This window comes from Balaenoptera acutorostrata, chromosome 3, assembly GCF_949987535.1.
Source record: "Balaenoptera acutorostrata chromosome 3, mBalAcu1.1, whole genome shotgun sequence".
Taxonomy (NCBI): Eukaryota; Metazoa; Chordata; class Mammalia; order Artiodactyla; family Balaenopteridae; genus Balaenoptera; species Balaenoptera acutorostrata.
The window spans coordinates 70,092,985-70,107,457 of record NC_080066.1 but is presented as its reverse complement, the minus strand read 5'-3'; the positions used below and the strand labels follow the sequence as shown (position 1 = coordinate 70,107,457).

General features: G+C 40.0%; 1 protein-coding gene across 5 annotated transcripts in view; it reads left to right on the top strand.

Annotated features, from left to right (window-relative positions):
• The window catches only part of IQCH (IQ motif containing H), a 210,553-nt gene that overhangs the window by 97,442 nt on the left and 98,638 nt on the right, over window positions 1-14,473 (top strand). For all 5 annotated transcript variants that reach the window (XM_028166528.2, XM_028166537.2, XM_028166534.2 and 2 more), the window contains one exon: window positions 1,342-1,380. In XM_028166528.2, the coding sequence (XP_028022329.1) occupies window positions 1,342-1,380 (39 nt within the window). The remainder of the gene's footprint in view (window positions 1-1,341; window positions 1,381-14,473) is intronic.

The following is a 14,473-nucleotide window of genomic DNA, read 5'->3' as shown; positions in this document are numbered from 1 at the left end:
TCCTAGTTTAAAGGTGCTGGACTTTTGTAGCTTGCTTTCTTATGTTTACGAGCCACAGACAGACGAGTAATAACTGAGACTTTTCACCACAGAAGGAGACAGCTGGCAGTGTTTTTTTTTCTGGGCTTACCCTATGTGGTCATGTTTACAGCTGCTCCCATTTTTTTAAAAAAAAAGAAAGGAAGAAAGAAAGAGAAATTGAAGAGTGGCACAGAAGAAATTAATCCTACTATGTCTGCATAGTAAACGGTTACCTGTTCTTTCCAGACCTTCATCTTTTAATGCACACATCTTCCTCAAGATGTTTTCACTGCATTTGCAGCACTGGTGGGCTGTTTCCCCTTAAGAGATTTCCAAGCTCTTTATGTAGCAGTATGTCATGTGACACCCCAGTTGTCATGGCAAATATTTGTGTTTCATGAAAAACATGGGTTAAAAAAAAATCAATGTAAATGGCCAAATCCCAAGACAGACAGGCCTTCAGGCTAGTGTTTGGCCTGCACCATGATTGTTTCAGATTCAGCTGTTTAACAGGCTGTGCGAAGGCCATGGGCTAATGTGCATAATGGGAACAGGCAGGCGCACCTGTTTTGATTCTCACCGTGTTCGAGCTCTCAGGTTCCACAGTTTATAGGGAACAGATCTACAGGTAATATAAATATGACTGTGTTTTAGCCAGTAAGTGGTCTATCTCAAAAAAAAATTACTTTAAATAATGACATTTCCTGAGTGCTAATTAACCCTGCCTTTAACGTCTTCCCTATTGACTTCATGAAGCTTTCCCCTACTGCTAAAAGCAGTAATATTTGAAGACTTGCCCGTGGTCCCGAATTAGTACATTTCTGAATTGACTCTTCAACGGTAAATGAAGTTATTCATAGACTCTGTGGAAAGTGTCCTAGCATGGAAGTTAAACGGCTAAGAGAAAGACGGTGATATGCCTGGACTCACGATAAACCCAGAACAGAGCTTGGATCAGTCCCCCCCACCGGGCAGTGTGGTGCCACATGGAGAAACCCTTCCTTGCAAATACTCCTCTGCCTGTCCCCTAGAAGTGGGACTTGGCACCTGATTATAGTTGTTTTTGAAAATGTTTACTTTGTCAAACTCTTTCTTCAAAGCAAACAGGGCCCTTGGCAAGCAGAGCATCACTGTCTGCGGTGGGAAAGGTCTTTCTGATTATTAGCTCCTGCCTGCCTGGAAAGAGGGAACAGGTTGGCCCAGAGGGGGAAGCTGGGGAAGTGGGGGGAGGGGGAGGGGAGACTCTGTGCCTTCTATTTGTTTTGTAAAATTGCCCATGAGAGTCATTTTGATTTAAACTGTGTCTGTTCTTCATTGTAGGGGAAAGGCAGAAAGTCAAGAGAATATCATGATAGGAAGGTCTGTAATTTGTGTGACTAGTTGAAATTTGGGGTTTGTCACCTGATGTCCCTTCCGTTTGCTTCAGGGCAAAAGTACAGGAGGCAGGTTTGACAGTTGGAGACGACAACAAAAGTTCTTTCGCTCTTCTTTTATAAAAGAAATTAAATCATGTTTTCAGAAAAGAAAACATGGTTCATTTAAAGTGGAAAACCATTTTCCCCCCCTTTGTTGGGACTGAATTATTTCTCAGACTGCAGTCCAAAAAAGTGATTTAGCATACTCAAAATTTTTCTGAATCACATCAGTCTTCAACCTCTATCTAAGATTTTCATCTTTTAAAAGTACACTTAGGGCTTCCCTGGTGGCACAGTGGTTGAGAATCTGCCTGCCAATGCAGGGGACACGGGTTCGAGCCCTGGTCTGGGAAGATCCCACATGCCGCGGAGCAACTAGGCCCGTGAGCCACAATTACTGAGCCTGCGCATCTGGAGCCTGTGCTCCGCAACAGGAGAGGCCGCGATAGTGAGAGCCCCGCGCACCGTGATGAAGAGTGGCCCCCACTTGCCACAACTAGAGAAAGCCCTCGCACAGAAATGAAGACCTAACACAGCCATAAATTAATAAATAAATTTAAAAAAAAAAAAAGTACACTTAGTAAAGAATAAAACATGAAAACAAAACTCAGTTGTGGGGCTTCCCTGGTGGCGCAGTGGTTGAGAATCTGCCTGCCAATGCAGGGGACACGGGTTCGAGCCCTGGTCTGGGAAGATCCCACATGCCGCGGAGCAACTAAGCCCGTGAGCCACAACTACTGAGCCTGAGCATCTGGAGCCTGTGCTCCGCAACAGGAGAGGCCGCGACAGTGAGAGGCCCGCGCACCGCGATGAAGAGTGGCCCCCACTCGCCGCAACTGGAGAAAGCCCTCGCACAGAAACGAAGACCCAACACAGCCAAATAAATAAATAAATAAATAAATAAAAATTAAAAAAAAAAAAAGAAGGGCACTCTGACCCTCCTTAAAAAAAAAAACTCAGTTGTCCTCCAGCATGTACTTACATGTGTGTGTGGGGTGTGCGTGTGTGTTTATACACATGCACACATGCATACTACATCCATGATGTAATAGGTAGGGGTGTGGGATTTAGAGTTAAGCTGACTAAAAGAAATAAGGTAACCAAAAAGTTAGAAAAATAAAATAGTTCCCACAATGGCAAGTACATGCCAGTGAGGAGCATTCCGTAAGGCCATGCATGTGTAATAAAAGTTCTGAACATCCAACTAGTAAGTAATAGAGCAAGAAAGAGCTGGATTTTCCTCTTACTAATAAGGGAACTTTGAGCAAGTCACTTAAATTCTCTGTGCCCCACTTGCCTCCTCTGAGAAATGGGGATGATACCTCCTTTCTCTAGGGTGGCTGTGAGGGTTAGAGGCTTTAACGTGTGTGAAAGTGCTTTGGAACAATAAAGTACTTGTTTCATAATTCACTAGTCTATTTTTAAGAGCATCTTCTAGGCCTCCCTCTCTTGGTGATCTTCTCAGTAAGAATTTCATAGGGAGCTTAGTCACCCCTTTTCAAGGAAAAAGAGACCACCTTTTGGGTCTCCTTATACTCCTGCAGAGCTGAGAGCAGACAGGGCTGTATTTATAGCAATGACTGCATATAGTCGTTCTGAAACTAGACAGAAGGGTGCTCCTGGATAAACAAATCAATGCAATTCGATCCCCTAGCTTTCCTTGACTTCTTGCTGTGAGATAATTGTGAGCTTGCTCCTGCACCTTAAAATTAGGATGCGCTTTAAGAATACTAAGGCATTATCTATCTGGAATACTTCTAACAGCTAATGTTGATTGAGCATGTTCTTAGAACATGGCACTAAGCATCTTCCACACCCACTGAATGCTCACAGCAGCCCTAGAACCTTTGTACTGTCATTGTCCCCAGGCCCACACAGCTGGTAAAGAGGTTCAGAGGCTGCAGAATTTGTGCCCCCTCCACATATCAGGTTATGAACTCTTCCTCATGGGCTGGTTTTCCAGATATTACTACTACTACTACTATTACTATCAGCAGCTAACATGCATGTTCCTAACACTTTACAGGGAACATCTCACTTCATTTTTACAACATCTCTATGTAGTAGGTACTATTATTATTCCCATTATACTGGGAGGACCTGCATACAGGGAGGTGAAGGTCATCCAACTAGTAAGTGACAGAGCCAGAATGAACTGCATGACTGTCAGAGCCCCAAAGCATTAGACATTTTTTTTAAATCTCAATAATTTTTGATGGAAATCTTTCTAAAAGATGTATCTCTGCCTCCCTAATATAATTTTAACATTTTCTCTATTCAGTATTATATATGCATATATCCAGTTTCCGGTGTTTTTTTTGTTTGTTTCCTTCAGTATCAGGACAGTAGTTGTCACCTTTGCTCTCATGTCTACTTTTATTGGCTCTGAATTTAACAGCCTTTTCTGTGTCTTCTAGATCATTTAACCAAGTACATCTTGTTGAATAAGTTTGAGTCAATCAGGTTCTGCATAAGGATCCAAGGAATAAAATAATAAACCATAGTAGAGTTTGTAGTAGTTATTTCAAGAAATCCAAAAAAAATCCTAGGCCTTTATTTTTTGGAATCTAGTTCAAAGATTTGAAGTTGCTAAAACTGCCTCTCTTAACAAATAAATCTTTTTATTATTTTAACAACTATGTCTATGGGACGTGAGAGTCCAGGTTAAATTCATGAGTGTGTTTGCTTCTGGGAATGATGGAGGGAGAGGAATGAGCTAAAAAGAAATATAGAGAGGACTTCAATTGTACCTAATGTTTTGTTTCTTTCATTTAAACACATACATAAATATATGAATAAATATATTTTAAATGTATGTTATAAATAATAATTATAAATATATAAAATGTACTACAGTTTTAAACTATTAAACATTTAAATATATGTATTTTTGTCTTCTTTGCATCATATGTATATACATATATATATATATCATATATCTCTATTATATATATTCTGTGTTATCTAACATTAGGACCTCACAGTACAACATAATTCATCCTCATGGAGATCCTCCTGATTTAAAGCTACTGGACTTTTGTAGTTCACTCTCTTGAGTTTATGAGCCACAGATACATATATATCTCAAAGAAGACAAAAGATTAACATGTGTCCATGGTAGATTTTTAAATTATTCTCTATACTTTTCTGTATTCTAGAGACTTTTTCCAAATTAAAGAAAAAAAATAAAAGAAAATCCTATTTCTCAAGTCATACCTCTGTTGTAAAATTTCCTTTGGTGTAGAAGGATTAGGTTTGGGTGATAATGTCAAATGTGGGGTCTTGCTTCTCTTAGTCATTTTGTTATATTGTTACTTTCTTTAGTATTTTCCCAATATATCAATATATTCTTAATTTTCTTTTAGAAAACTGTGATTATTTTCAGGGTAAGTCAGCTGAACTATTTTAATCAGGTAACAAGTGTGACAGTGAACATATCAGTGCCCCATCCAGTCTCCTTTCCCCCTATCTGTATAAAGAGGAGATTAGACCAGGTCATTGTTTTTAAGGAGCTTCCACATCCCCTATGACACTCACCCTGACACCCCCAGAAAAAGGAGAAAAGCAGAAGCTCCCAGTAGGTGGGGCTTTAGGCCTCTCACCCACAGCAGCTGTGTTAACTGTTTTACCTCTTTAACATTAAATTATGTTGTTTTTGAACAAAGTGTTCCAGGCTTAAAAATACATACTTTGAAAACCACTAAGTGATCTCTAGCAGCAGTTTCGACTTTGACTTGTCACGTCTATTGGGGGAAGAAGCCTACTTCTTGAAGAGTATACAGTGCCTTCCTGGTTGGCTTTGTGCTTCCATCACAAGCTGGTCTCCTTTCTTGTCTTGGCCTAAAGGGTTAAAGAGAGTGAGGTATGTACTTTGACAAGCATTAGCCCTCAAAACCTGGAGGTACAAGATGAGATTCAAAAGGAAGTCCAAGGCTAATTTTTTCTTTTAGACTCACTTTCCATCATGAGACCTCGTTTAATTTACCAACTTAAAGGAAGAAGAGGGAAAAAAATCTGAAAACAGAAGAAAAACTGTGGCATCTTTTAAGGCCATTTTCTGTTTTCTCTAATTCATTAGATGTTGTCAGCCGTACCTATGCATTTTTGGCGTGAAACTTTCAAAGTGAATTAAAACTGAACAGTTTTATTTGCAAAACAATTTTTCTTGCAAGATATCATTGACAAGAAAAATTTTTATAAAATTATTTTTACGTCATAGCATCATCTAACTACATTTTTTTAAACATTTTGAAATTTATTTATTTATTTTTGATTTTGTTGGGTCTTCATTGCTGCGCGTGGGCTTTCTCTAGTTGCGGTGAGCAGGGGCTACTCTTCGTTGCTGTGCACAGGCTTCTCATTGTGGTGGCTTCTCTTGTTGCGGAGCACAGGCTCTAGGCATGCAGACTTCAGTAGCTGTGGCTCGGGGGCTCAGTAGTTGTGGCACACGGGCTTAACTGCTCCATGGCATGTGGCGTCTTCCCAGACCAGGGCTCGAACCTGTGTCCCCTGCATTGGCAGGCGGATTTTTAACCACTGTGTCACCAAAGAAATCCCTAATTGTACATTTTCATTGCATGTGATTAATAATTTTATTGGGTCGATCAAAAAGTTCATTTTGTTTTTTCTGTAAGGTGGCTCTAGTAGCACTCAGTTGTCTTTAACTTCATTTGAAACAATTTTGTTAGATTGTATTGTGGCAGCTGTCATATCAGCATGCATTTAAAAGAAAATTTATCAAAATTGGTGAATTTTTGTGTAGCCATTTTAATATTGAAGATGGAAGAAAAAAGTAACATTTTCAGCATATTATGCTTTATTATTTCAAGAAAGGTAAAAACGCAACTAAAACGCAAAAAAAGATTTGTGCAGTGTATGGAGAAGGTGCTGTGACTGATCGAACTTGTCCAAAGTGGTTTGTGAAGTTTCATACTGGAGATTTCTCGCTGGACGATGCTCCACGGTTGGGGGGTAGACCAGTTGAAGTTGATAGCGATCAAATCGAGACATTAATTGAGAACAATCAACGTTATACCATGCAGGAGATAGCCGACATACTCAAAGTATCCAAATCAAGCACTGAAAATCATTTGCAACAGCTTGGTTATGTTCATCACTTTGATGTTTGGGTTCCACATAAGTTAAGCAAAAAAAACCTTGACCATATTTCCGCATGTGATTATCTACTTAAACTTAATGAAAACGTTCCATTTTTAAAACAAATTGTGATGGATGAGAAAAGTGGATACTGTACCATAATATGAATGGAAGAGATTGTGGGGCAAGTGAGATGAACCACCACCAACCACACCAAAGGCTGGTCTTCATCCAAGGAAGGTGATGTTGTGTATATGGTAGGATTGGAAGGGAGTCCTCTATTATGAGCTCCTTCCGGAAAACCAAACCATTCATTCCAACAAGTACTGCTCCCAATTAGACCAACTGAAAGCAGCACTCAATGAAAAGCGTCTGGAATAGTCAACAGAAAATGCATAATCTACATCAGGATAACGCAAGACCGCATGTTTCTTTGATGACGAGGCAAAAACTGTTACAGCTTGGCTGGGAAGTTCTGATTCATCCGCCATATTCACCAGACATTGCACCTTCAGATTTCCATTTATTTCGGTCTTTACAAAATTTTCTTAATGGAAAAATTTTCAATTCCCTGGAAGACTGTAAAAGGCACCTGGAACAGTTCTTTGCTCAAAAAGATAAAAATTTGGGGGAAGATGGAATTATGAAGTTGCCTGAAAAATGCAGAAGGTGGTGGAACGAAAGGGTGATTACGTTGCTCAATAAAGTTCTTGGTGAAAACGAAAAATGTGTCTATTTTTACTTAAAAACTGAAGGCACTTTTTGGCCATCCCAATATTTATATACACCAGAAAAAAGATTATCAATAAGCCACAAGATAATTTTTATTTTTTGCTGTGTCCCTTTCATTTATCAAATTATGACCTGATCATCCATAGATGAACTAGAAAGTTCAGAAGGAGAAGAAAATTTCAGAAAGGAGAAAATAATGCCTAGATATGCAAGAAGAATTTTTTCCATAATACCCTTTGGCATTATTTAAACTTTAGCATGTCCCTTTGTTGATATCATACTGTATATTCAACTGTCATTTTACTCTTTTCACCTAACAGCTTATCATAAGCCTTTACATATATGGTTTGAAACTCTTTATAAAACATTTTTAATGCCTATGTAATATTCTGTCTTGACAATATACCACAATTTTCTTAGCCATTATCCTGTTGACATTAAATTATAAATGCCAAATTATTAATAAGTATTATAATTATTAGTAAGTAAGTAAATAATTTCCAGTTTTTCTCTGTTATAAATAAAACTGCAAAAAAAAAAAAAACTGCCATGAATATCTTTCAACTTTGTACATAAATCTTTGTATTTAGGCTAAATCTTAGCAATAGAACTCTTTGGTCAAAGGGTATGACATTTTCAGATCCAAGTAACCAAACTTTCTATTAGTGCTCTAAAACTGAAGCTATGAGTTTACGAATAATTTGTATGATCATAGAACAGCATTGAGCTGTAAATGCAGCCCAAGTGGCTATGAGCCTAAATTTTACTATTCACTCATTCATTCGTTCATTCAACTAATCTTTATTGACCTCTGACGGTGGGCCAGGCAGTGTACCAGGCACTGGGGATACAGCAGTGAACAAAACAAATCAAGTTTTTGCCTTCTTGGGATTTATATTCTAGTAAGGGAGGCAGAAAGTTGTTTATTTTAATATTATGTGAGGAAGTGATAAGTGCTATGAGTTAAAATAAAGCAGACTATATATGTAGGTATAGAGAGTGTGACAAGGTGGGGTATTATAAGAATTCTGCAAGTGTTCAGTGATATGTGACCAACGAACTTGCTGCACACACTTTTCCTAAAGAAAATTGTCATGTCAAGCTTTACTTTGGTGATGATAGAGGTCCTTCTCAAGGCTTGCTCTTTTTCCTTTACCTGTAGAGAAAATGATAATGTGTCTTTTCTCAGGAAACTAGGAATCCAGGCTGCTTTTGATTCCCATCCTTATCAGGTACATATATCCCCAGCAGGTGCTACCTATCAATCATAATTGTCCCAATTGGCCCTTAACTATGTCACATTCTCACAGAGAATAATAGAAGGGTAGCAGAAAAGAGGAAATCAATGCAGCAGTGAAATGAAATGTGTCTCTAGAAAAGGAAGTTTTACATTTGACTGAAAATATACTCCCTCTCTTTAAAAAATCTTCCTGATTTTGTTCTGTTTGATCTTCAACCAGAATTGGATCCGTTGAGTGTTTTTGTTCCAAAAGAATGCAAACAGGGATGGGGATTTTTTCTCCTCAGGAAGTGTTTCAGAGTTCAGGAAAACTCATTTAAATAAAGATACCTTTCAAAACAACTGCAGAAATTATCCCTAGAAGATTGCTGCTGATATGAGTTGCCTTTACAGTCAACGCAATGAGTTCTCTATTTTTGTTTTTTATTCTCTTTATAAAGGTTAAGGGTTCTGACTCTCACTTTTAACTGACCCTTAAGGGTTATGCAGTTTGTATGTCGTACAGACTGAGAGCTGTTCTGCTGATTTGCAGACCCTAAAATACTGGACTATCCCTCTTTAGGGTTCTCTCCCCATGACCATCTTTACACACAGTTGGTGCAGGCAGCTATTCCTCTATTGTAGTTTGTAAGTTGCAAGAAAGAGTTTCCTATATAAAAAATAGAAAAGGGAAAAAAATCCCTGGGTCTCTTTCATGGTACATGAAGTGAAGCTATTGGAGATGTTTGCCTTTGATGTGATGGCCTGACTAGCTCCAGGAGTTTATTAAACACAGATACTACTGCAGAGGTAACACTTTAAGTCAGAGAGACATAGGGTGTCAAAATTAGAAGTGCCCTGATGTAAACTGAAACCCCATGGGAGAAGTGACTTCCCAAGGCCACAGAGGAAGGTGGTGACAACCTAGATCCCAGGTGTTCTTCAAATCCATCACTTTTCCACCACACCATGGTTCTCTGGCATGTTCACAGGGGTTAGTTTAACAGACTGCTTTTCAAATAAGAAAGGAACAGCAAGTCAAGGCCAGGTTGACTTTGATGAAGGAGATGGCAAACGGAAGGCTGAGAAGGAGAGCACAGCTTGGTAACGGGCCATATAGGATGTTTTGGACAGTTAGGGCTGTGGGCATTGGTGGGATGGGGGCAGGGAATAGCAACTAGCTGTTTGATCTTTGGTAAGTCACTTAACCTCTCTGAGCCTCAGTTTCCTCATCTATGGTAATAACCACATTGACTGGAAGTAAGGCAGTGCAAAATTCTTTACACATATTCCGATCTTCACAACTTTATAGGGACCTCTCATTTTTACAGATGAGAAACATTTAGTTTCAGAAAGGATGTTGTCTTAGTCTGCTCAGGCTGCCGTAATGAAATACTATAGACTGTGTGGCTTAAACAAACATTTAATTCTCACAGTTCTGGAGGCTGGTAGTCCAAGGTCAGGATGCCCGTATGGTTGGGTCCTGGTAGAGCCCTCTTTCTGGTTTGCAAATGGCCGCCTTCTTGCTGTATCTTCACATGGTAGAGAAAGAGATCATCCCTCTTTTGTCTGTTCTTATAAGGGCACTAGTCTCATCATGAAGGCTCCACCCTCATGTCCTAATTTCCTCTCAAAGGCCCCATCTCTGGGGACTAAGGCTTCAACATATGAATCTTGTGGGGACACAAACATTCAGTCTATAGCAGATGGTAAGCTGCCCAAGAATACATAGCACATCGTGGCAGAGCTTGGACTTGATCCCAGGTTAGTCAGACTTCAAGGCCAAGGCTCATTTCCCTGGACCCATAATATCCTATTTGAGTTAAAAGTGAGGTCAGTGACCTTCAAGATCCTTCATGCTCTAAAATTCAGCACTATGATTATGCTGAATCCCTGAACCCTGATTAGGTCAGCTATTGTCCCTGAATATTGTATATATCTTTCAAACAAATCTAACAAGCTGAGGTCTTTTTTTTTTTTTATAACTTTGTTGTTTTTTTTTTAAATTAATTAATTAATTTATTTTTGGCTGTGTTGGATCTTCGTTTCTGGGCGAGGGCTTTCTCTAGTTGTGGCAAGCGGGGGCCACTCTTCATCGCGGTGCGCGGGCCTCTCACTATCGCGGCCTCTCTTGTTGCTGAGCACAGGCTCCAGACGCGCAGGCTCAGTAGTTGTGGCTCACGGGCCTAGTTGCTCCGCGGCATGTGGGATCTTCCCAGACCAGGGCTCAAACCCGTGTCCCCTGCATTAGCAGGCAGATTCTCAACCACTGCGCCACCAGGGAAGCCCCAAGCTGAGGTCTTGATGTCTGTTCTGTACAAAGCTTAACACATTGTGGACCCTCAGCAAATATTAAAGAACAGGACAAACAAATGGCATCCCTGGTCTTCAGGGAGTAATGAATTCTCCATCTTTGAGAGTCACTCAACTCATACTCTGAACTAAGCTCTCTCTTAGAGCCATAATGGCAGGAAGAAACATTCTTTTTCACACAGTGGAATTGCTTAGGTTAATTAGTAGTGGATATGTTTGGGTGTTTGAGAAACTGAACATCGGCTTATAGATTCAGAAGCGATTTAGTCTATCCTTCTAGGCAAATCATTCTCTAAAGATGATATCCTTGTTGGATTATCCCAAATACTTGACCATTTACCACCAGGAGATCTCGTTTATATCCAATTTAGAGATCCTCGGCTACAATTTAATCCCACATCCACATGCTATCCACATATTTGAAAAGAACATTTTTCATAAATACATTCAGCTTAGATTTAAATACATGCTTTTTTTCTGGATTTTTTCTTTGCAGCAGTTATGTCTGAATTTTATTTTATTTTATTTTTATTATTTTTGGCTGCATTGGGTCTTCGTTGCTGCGCGTGGGCTTTCTCTAGTTGCGGGGAGCGGGGGCTACTCTTTCTTGCGGTGCACGGGCTTCTCATTGCGGTGGCTTCTCTTGTTGCGGAGCACGGGCTCTAGGCACATGGGCTTCAGTAGCTTTGGCACACGGGTTCAGTAGTTGTGGCTCGCGGGCTCTAGAGTGCAGGCTCAGTAGTTGTGGCGCACGGGCTTAGTTGCTCCACGACATGTGGGATCTTCCTGGACCAGGGCTCGCACCCGTGTCCCCTGCATTGGCAGGCAGATTCTTAACCACTCTGCCACCAGGGAAGCCCTATGTCTGAATTTTAGAAGCTAATACTGGGCCTGTTTTTGCTTCACATCTGTGATTTACCTATGTAATCATCATCCTGCCTTTCTGTTTTTTGTATTAGACTTAGAATTTTTCCTAAATAACTGCTCCAGAAACTCTCAAAGTTACCTAATTAGTGATTACACTTTGCAAATGAAGAAGAGCATTTCCCAGCTAGTTGACTCAGTTAGTTAGAACAGGATGCTAAAAATTAGGCCATGACCACAGGTTTGGGCTCTGTGTGGGCCAATTAGTAAGTGCACGCATCTCACAAAGGTGTGGCAGGTGTCCCAAAAAGGACCAGGTGAGAATGCGGATGGCACAACAGACAGCCATCCCCACTAGAAGGAAACAGTGTGGCTATTGAGTCAGTAACACTGCATTAGGAGTACAGCACATCTTAAAAGAGAAGTGGGGGAAAGAGGATGGGAGGAAGGGAGAAAGGAGAGAAAAAGAGAGAGAAGGAAAGGAAGAAAGAAAGGAAGGAGGGAGGGAGGGAGTAGGTGAGAGAGGCAGGGAGGAAGGAAGGGAGGAAGGAAAGGGAATGGAAGGGAAGGGAAGGGAGGAAGGCAACAAATAATTGTAGACAAGTTCATGGAGATAAATAGTAAAGGAAGAATAGCAGAAGGAACCAGAACCTGAAGCATGGCGTGACCTTTAATCAGGGCTCTTATTCCTAGCAGGCTGTGAAGCAGCTTTGTCTTTACCTGCTCAATGGATCTCACAATGCTGATGCACTGCTTTAATTTGGGAAGGCTTTCTCTTGAGAGACATGTCTTTTCTTGCTCTAAGTCTAAAGTGCTCCCAAGTGTGGCATTCTCTGTGACAGATGTACTACAGTTACGCTTTAGCTGACTCCAAACCCATAGTTTCCCCGTGCCTGAGTGGTCTATTTGATGTCCAAGAGTATTTTTCCTTTGAGAGCAGGTCTTTACTGGAATATCATCCAAGAAGGTAGGGAGGTGTAATCCCTTTGTTCTAAGACAGCCACCGTTCAATTCAGTAACCCCATTTCCACTGCACGGCTATTCTTTCAAAAGGTCTTAAATGCATTTGCTGTTGTATGTCAATGCCAGAGACCTACCCCCTGGAAGGGCACTGCCCAAGAGAGACTTAAGAGTCCTCTCCTTTTTAAACTTCTCCCCAAGATTGCTCCAATTCCACATGACTCTCCGTAAAGAAAAGAAATTTCAAAACTAGTTTAACGTTACCAAGGAGAGCAGATTCTCTGGCGAATCTCCTGTCCATAGCTGCACTTCTTATAGGAATCTCAGGGTCTTGTTGTCAGGATCGATCATGTGACTGGCAGGACCAGCCAGCTCCATACATGTCCATCTGTGATTATTTTGCACGTCTGTTTCTCACTGAGGAAGCACTGCCATTCTTCTCTGAATTCTAACCTTCCCACCATCTTCTTCTTGAAGGAAGGCAGAAACGAAGCCACAGGGCCATTGCTGTTGGAACATGTGCCCCTTGTCTTCTACCAGGAGCTCCAGCTCCTCCTGCCAGAGTTGATGTCTGCAGAAGGAGGCATTGCTTCTCTAACTCCCTCTTGCCTGTCCAAGAAGAAATTTGTTTCCATCTACCAAACAGTTTGCATTCTCTCTTGGAGCCTTGATTAGCTTAGAAAGGGCTAGAGTCTTGGAGAGAAGGCTTTCTCCATTGTTCTTATGCCTATAATGACTCTTAAAAGTATACAAGAGCTCGCTGCTATAAAAGTCTGCTTCTAAAGTTCAAGGAAATTACCCTTTTCAAACTTAACACTTGCTTTTCAGCATTTTTACTTGAGATGACAGTCTAATTAATTATTCCACTGCCTGGCACCTAAGAAAAGAAAAAGAATAGGAAGGTGGGTTTTTTTTCCCTTGTGTTTGCTTATTGTGCTTTTATTGTAAATATATCTCTTGGCTTGTTTTTCTCTTAGATAGCTTTCTACCTTGAATTTGTTCATTAATATCAGTTAACATCTGTTTAGTAAAGACAAAGCATGAACAATCTAACATAGTAATACTCAACACAGTGCTGTGGAACAATAGTCATTGATAAATTAACTGGGTCTTTTTTTTTTCTTTGAGTTCTGTGAAAACTCTTCAAAATGCAAAGAGCAATATAATCCTATAATCTGGTAAAGATGGGCTTATACACCTGAAAATGTTGACATATTGAAGACAATCTGTTCCTTAAATCCCTAAGCAAGAAACTATCAGCACTGATACCTGGTTGACTGAGGAGAAGGCAGGACCTGAAACATCTATGCCCCTCACCCCTCAGGCCATTAGAATTATTTAGACCATGGGGAAGAATGTCTATTTTTCTAGTGCCACAGGTTTCAATAATGAAATGTAGTAGTTTCACAGAGGACAGTGACACAAAAATATTTCCTTTTCCTTTTTTTTTAAAGGGGTATGTGTGACATATATTGCTGTTGTCATCCAAATCTCTTCTGATTTTATTTTTTAAGTAGCATTTATTCAGTTTTTTTCATACAGAAAAGTATAAAGAAGAAAAAAACTGCCCAGTCGTCCCATTCTTAGAGAACCCCTCTTGATGTTTAAAAATAAAAGTAGTATGTTTTCATGACTTAAAAAACTCAATCAGTACAGATAGGAACAAAATGAAAAGCAAATGTTTCTTGGTTTTAATTGTGAGATTTCAGATTCTATCTGCCTGGGGACAGTTCCAGATATGTCCCTAAGAAGGGTCCAGATTTAAGAATAAAAGAACATATGTCAAGAGAAACCTCAAAAGTGGCAAGGGTGATAACACACAACATAATGCTCTTTGTAAAACTCACCCCTG